The sequence below is a fragment of the Garra rufa genome, chromosome 23, assembly GCF_049309525.1.
Source record: "Garra rufa chromosome 23, GarRuf1.0, whole genome shotgun sequence".
In the NCBI taxonomy this organism is placed as follows: domain Eukaryota; kingdom Metazoa; phylum Chordata; class Actinopteri; order Cypriniformes; family Cyprinidae; genus Garra; species Garra rufa.
The window spans coordinates 15,644,270-15,650,714 of NC_133383.1; the positions used below are offsets into that span (position 1 = coordinate 15,644,270).

The 6,445-nt window shown below is 39.6% G+C and overlaps 1 protein-coding gene across 1 annotated transcript in view; it reads right to left on the reverse strand.

The window, feature by feature from the left end:
- The window catches only part of lhfpl6 (LHFPL tetraspan subfamily member 6), a 39,200-nt gene extending 33,640 nt beyond the window's left edge, over positions 1–5,560 (reverse strand). The window contains exons 1-2 of the mRNA XM_073829916.1: positions 5,366–5,560; positions 3,829–4,332 (exon numbers count right to left, since the gene is read on the reverse strand). Of these exons, the coding sequence (XP_073686017.1) occupies positions 3,829–4,213 (385 nt within the window). The 5' untranslated portion in view covers positions 4,214–4,332; positions 5,366–5,560. The remainder of the gene's footprint in view (positions 1–3,828; positions 4,333–5,365) is intronic.
- Positions 5,561–6,445: the final 885 nt, after the last annotated feature.

Here is a 6,445-nt window from a genome sequence, read left to right on the forward strand (position 1 = left end):
AAGGGCTCTACACAATCCAAGCCGAGGAATAAGGTTCTTTTCAAGTGAAACGATTGGTTATTTTCTTAAACAAATAAAAAATTCTAGACTTTTTAACCACAAATGCTTGTCTTGCACTAGCTTCGCGTCAACATTAGGTAATTACGTTGGGAAAGGTCACGCTTGACATAGGCGGAAGTACCAACCAAGTGTTTACAAAGCGAAACGTCCAAAGCCAAATGTTCTTTACTAAAAAAAAGGGTAAAACAGTGATGTTCAAAGATGGAGGAGAAATGAGATGGAGATTTTCACAATATCCTATCTTTTTGAACCAAATTACACAGACAAAGAACTAACCGCACATGACCTTTTCAACGTGATTATGTAATGCGCAAAGTCGTATTTGTGGTTAAAAAGTATATAAATTTGTATTTTTTTTATTTTTAGAAAATGACAATTCGTTTCGCTAATCCCTTATTCCTCGGCTGGGATCGTGCCCTTTGAAGATGCAATTTGAACCCTTGAACCCATTCATCCCCATTGAAGTCCACTATATAGAGAAAAATCCTGGTATGTTTTTTTCAAAACCTTCATTTCTTTTCAACTGAGGACAGAAAGACATGAACATCTGGGATGACATGAGGGTGAGTAAATTATCAGGGAATTTTAATTCAGAAGTAAACTAATCCGTTAAGAAACATGTTTTATTGTCAGACGAGCCCAAATCCAGTCTAATCCTTCTAACTTCTAGCTAAAACAGGTTAGTCGACTAAAAGTTGACAAACCATTGACTAGTTAGTTTTGAAAATATATTGTTTTGCACTTTCCTAATGCAAAGTGTGCCTGTTTGAGATCAGCACATGCAGAATTCCACATAAAGTTCCTAAAAAGCCATAGAAATTTAATCTTACGTCATTTCTATGTTAATTTCAGAATATTTTGGTAAATTTGATGACGCTATGAGTTATTAATAGTGTCAAAGTATAATATCTTATATCTTTTTAGCATATTTTACTGTCTGAATCCTTTCCAAAGAATAACTGCAGATTCTCGCCTTCAACCACTGCAGAAAATGCAAAAAAAAAAGTGATACTGACTCTAGTGGGCATAGTTATGGTTCAATGAATGCATTCTTTTTCATCTTCTACTGCGAAATGCATACAGGGCAGCGAATACTCAAAAGTAAAAAGAAGTAAGATAAGAAAGAGCATCAGAAGATAGGCTTTTGATCAGGGGCATAAGGCATTACATGAGGGAGGGAAAGCTTGGGAGAAATCCAAACAGTTGATTTTTGCATTCGCAAACTGTAACAAACTCATCAGGCAATGTCATTACAGCAAAGTGAGAAATATCTCCCAGGAGCTGAGGTTGTTCTGAAAGGATGTCCTCAGTATTTCACTAATGTGATAAGAAGACATTAAAGAGTAATTGAGAAAACACCCAGATCCCTCTGAGTCATATCGGCAGATCTCTCAAGCGAAAAAGACTCATTTCAAGGTCTTGGGTTCTCATTGGCCTGGATTCTGACAGTAGCCAGACGGATCCCCATAAATCCTACGGTAAATTCAGTGTATGAAACACACGACTGAGCCGAATGTCTTTCAGGAGAGTGTGCGTGACGTATGCAAACATGCAACGGGAGCTGTGAAGCAAGACGTGGGTGTGAGAGGAAATCCAATAGGATTCATTGAGAACGCACAGACAACAATATACTCCCCAAGCCTGACCTATTAACAAATAATATTCCCACCTGAAAAGGGCAAACTGAAGAAGTGATACACCAAGGTGGCATCTGGCATCTGTCCCAGAATATGTAAGTCCGTAAGCGAGTCTCGATCGTCTTTACTGTATCAAGTGATAAAAACAAAGCAAAATCACAGCCTTCTAGGACAAGGAAAAACGGCAAACAGGAAATATTTAGTTGGCCTTGAATAAAACATCACAAAGCAGGCAGGTGTGCGTATCAAAGTGTGTGTGCAAAAGTAAAAAGAGCACAAAGGAGAAGGGAATATGAAAGAGATATGAAAGTGTTGCCTACGGTCCTTCATAGAGAGGTCATGTATAATCAACCTCCATTATTTCCCATCTCTCTGAAATGGAGCAAAGTCACTGCTCTGAGGCAGGACAAAAGAAGAGAGGGTGATGTAAGTCATAAGGGCCCGTGAGGGGCCCTCCTCCCCTCATTACGAGGCCAACCGCTTCATAAGCAGCTCTGTTAGTGCCTCGCAAATTTAAAGATCCTGTAAAAGGACAGTAACAAGAGCTAATTTATTCCGTTACCTCCTGCTCTCTTTTTTTTAACCTGTGTCTGTGTGTGTGAGAGAGAGCAAGCCTGGATTTGCAACGCACGTCCTCTTTCTTGACCATTAAAAGCTTATTTGGCCAAAACTATTTTTCCCTGAGGAGGTCAGGTAAATTTGTGCTGTGCAGACGTTTGAACAAGCCTGTTTCTTCCCTCATTCCTCTGTATAAATTACAGAGCAATTTACATTTTTCAGGCTAACTCTAGGGTCCTGAGAGAAATCGAAAGCTGTCCGGCGAGGAATGTGTGTGATTACGGTATATTATTTTTCACAACGCTTCTCCTCATTTACTTTGACCTTTGGTGAATGCCGTAACTAAAGCTTAAATTTCTCGTTTCACTGCCTGGTGTGCCTTCATGATGGATTCAGACCTTTCGGCTGACTTCAGCTCGCCATCTGGGTAAATAACAGTTGGTGCTTCAAATACTTATGGTATTGCATCTGATATAAAATGAATGTAAAGCAACACAGAAAGTACAATCACAAAACTAATCAGAAAGGCCACAGATATGATTCTGTCATTTTTACTCACACTCATGTCGTTCCAACCCAAAAAAGGACCAAAAAAGAACACAAAGACTATTTAAAATATCTTCTTTTGTGCTTCAGAGAAGAAAGAATGTCAGAGTGACATGAGGGTGAGTAAATAATGGCAGAGTTTTCATTTTGAGGTGAACTATTCTTTTAATAAAATTTCTTTTACTTTGTCATTTTACCAATTTTTCCATAATCTCACCTGAAATTGTAGACGTTCTGTGTAAGTCAATCGTCGTTTGGAAAACCATTCCCATCCGACCAGTACTAAAGACATGAAAGGAAACTCTTGTTTGCTTTTCACTATTTGTTTAGTTAGCAAACAAACTCAAAGTGATTTTCACCAGGGCGTGAGTTTGGTCTCTTGGCCCAAATCAACAGGCTCCTCTCCTCACAGGTTGACATGAATCATAGCAACAGAATGTCAAAACAAGCACACCAGGTTTCACTAAGAGGATGCGGTTGTCGTCATGTGTTCCCGCTTAGGAGCTGCTAAGTACTTGCATCTGGGAAAGACGTAAACGTAAGTGTGTTTGTGAGGTTGCAGTACTTCATTTCACTATGCATTTAACAAGTACATTCATCCTTCTTTATGACAATCCATCAATAAATCCAACCAATAAATGCACTGAAAATGAGTAGCTGATCAATGCCGATACCAACTAACTTCTGTAGAAAGTCAAGTGGCCAATATAAAGCTGATATTAGGCTATATTTTTATTTTGTTTTAGGATGATAAACTCAAAATCTCAGCATGGCCAGTATCAATCCTCATTCTGTTCAAAAGTTTTCACCCCCAGCTCTCAGTGCATTGTTTTTCCTTCTGACGCATCAGTGTATGTTTGAACGTTCTGTAATAGTTGCATATGAGTCCCTCAGTTGTCCTCAGTGTGAGAAGATGTATCTATCCATCAAACTTTTCATCTCTCAATTCATCCATCCATTCATCCAACCATTTCACCATTTACCCATCCACTAAATCTCCACTCAAGCTCTTTGTAATTGGACTCACCTCCCACAAACTGTATCCCTCCTGCCACTCGTCCAATGGTGCGAGAGATTAGATCCGTAACACAGCATCCCATGATTGCCGTGAGAGCCACCAGGAGCAGCAATCCACAACCTGTGCCCGTCACCACCGTGCAGATCCTCCACTCCAGACTCGGGATGCCCTGAAAGGAGGCATAGCGCCCACACTGCTCCAACATAACCGTCCCACCACGGGCCTCATCCCTTACCGGATAGGAACAACGGCGAAAGGTTCCAAACGACACCGGCTTACCCATCTGGGACCCAAGCAGCCAGTATGGCATGAAGAAGCCTATGCAGGATGTGGCTGCACATAGGAAGGACAACAGGGCCCATACCACACCTGTACATGTAAGACTGGATGCCATCGTGCTCAGCTCAAACTTTCATATATATGCAAAAGACACTGATTTCAGGTTGAGCGCGCATGCAGAGCTCCTAAGCCCACCGGCTTAGATCCTCCCGGCATCTTTCTGCACAGTTACACCTGAGGAAATAGTAAAAAGTGTGGAAGCATGAGTAAAACGTTGGGACATCTGTTTCCAGCCATAAATCTGCAGTGACAAGCTGTTCAAATGGCATAAACTGAAAGGTGTTCACTTTCTCATGTTATTTTCTATCTAAAGAAACAAGGGTGAACATTGAGAAATCTTTACCATGAAAAATGTATTCCATGTGTACATTGTGCAAAAATAAAAAAATGTTACAAATTTATAATAGATTGACAGTAGATTCTGAAATGGGCTGTATGTCAATTTCAAACATACTAAAAAAGCAAAAATTTAAATTACAGTTTACATAAAATGCATAGTAACATGTCGCCTCTTTGTCAGTTAGTTCCCACATATTGATCAACAACAGATTTCCGTTACTTTTCCAGTCATGCATGATTACTACTTTAATTACTAATTTAAAAAAATCATTTGATAAAGATTTCCACATTTGGCTAGTTTTCTACATCATATACCACCTTGAAATAAACAGACCTAAACTATTACATGCATTTGTGTACAAAATGTCAAATAATATAAAAATACAATACTAATATCCAGCCAACAAAATAATTCAATGAATGTGGAAACCTTGGATTAAGGGATATAGAATGAAGCATGTGTTGGGTTTTACACCTATTAATATTTATAAATACATTAGTTGCTGGATATAAATATTTTATATCTTATGATGACAGTAAATATACACAGAATATTTGTCATATGTCTTACCACGGGACTATTTAAATGACAAGTTCAGTTTAAATGCTTCTGTGCTGTGTGACAAGACTTAATAAAAAACGGTGGTGGATGAAGATAAAAATGGTAATGCATATATTACATACCTCATGCATTCATAAACATTTTTTACCTAAAATCTTTCAAAGAAAAGTTACCGGACACACTGTCAGTCATCTATCAATAACCATATGGAATGTAAACAAAAAGCAAAACACTTATGGCGCACTGTCATGTGGAAAGTCCAAAAGTGAATCAGAAACTGATTCAAGCATGCGATAGAGATCTTACATGTCTGTGTCGTTCACTGTGCCCGATTCCACTTGGTTTCAAAAACTAAAGAGCATATATGACAACAAAATGCAGCGTATACTGTCTGTTTGCTTCTGTCCGTTCCTCTTAAGTCTTTAACTCCGCCGTCTAGGGTCCACTTACTGCCCGAGCGCACGTACGTTTCTGCCCAGGACTAAACCGAGTGTTAAATCGGAGTAGGAAAGCGCAAACAGAGGCACCAATCTCTAGATCCTCCGCCCAGGGGCTGGTCTGACAATATGCTGCGTTTCCCAAGACGACGCAAGACTCCGCCTGGCTGCTGCGAGCTCTCTCAAAGTCCCTCGTCAAAGTCAAAGTAATTTATTGTCATTTCTATTCCCCATGGGAGAAACGGAAATATATATAGAAACTAAACGGTTTATATCTAGCGGGCATGTTGAAGAACATAAAATCTTGCTTTACAATTGAGTACTTTCAGAAATGAACGATAAATACAGACACTACATTTTTAAATCGACTAAATTTACATAAAATGTGTAATTAAGTAATTTTTGCGCCACATGCTAAATAGCTAGAATCTTCTTTCGAGTCAGATATTTCAATCACTTGAAGCCTGCACAAAACTGGAGCAAAAGATTCGCTCACCAATCGGATTGAATATGCTCCATTTCAGCTGATTCTTTGAAACTAACTATTCCAAACGATTCGCGATATTAAACGGATAGGTAAAAAAAAAAATATATATATATTTTTTTGGGAATCGAACCGGCAACCTTTGGGTTACAAGCCCATTAAAAGTAGTAGTTGTGTTGCTCTCTATGGAGGGTCAGAAACCCTTCATAGAGAGCAACGCAACTACTACTTTTAATGGGCTTGTAACCCAAAGGTTGCTGGTTCGATTCCCACACCAGCAGGAATTGAAGGTGGGGATTGTGAATGAACAGCGCTCTTTCCACCTTCAATACCATGACTGAAGTGCCCTTGAGCAAGGCACTGAACCCCCAGTTGCTCCCCGGGCGCTGGAGCAATGGCTGCACACTGCTCCGGTGTGTGTTCACAGTGTGTGTGTGTGTGTGTGTGTGTGTGTGTGTGTGTGTG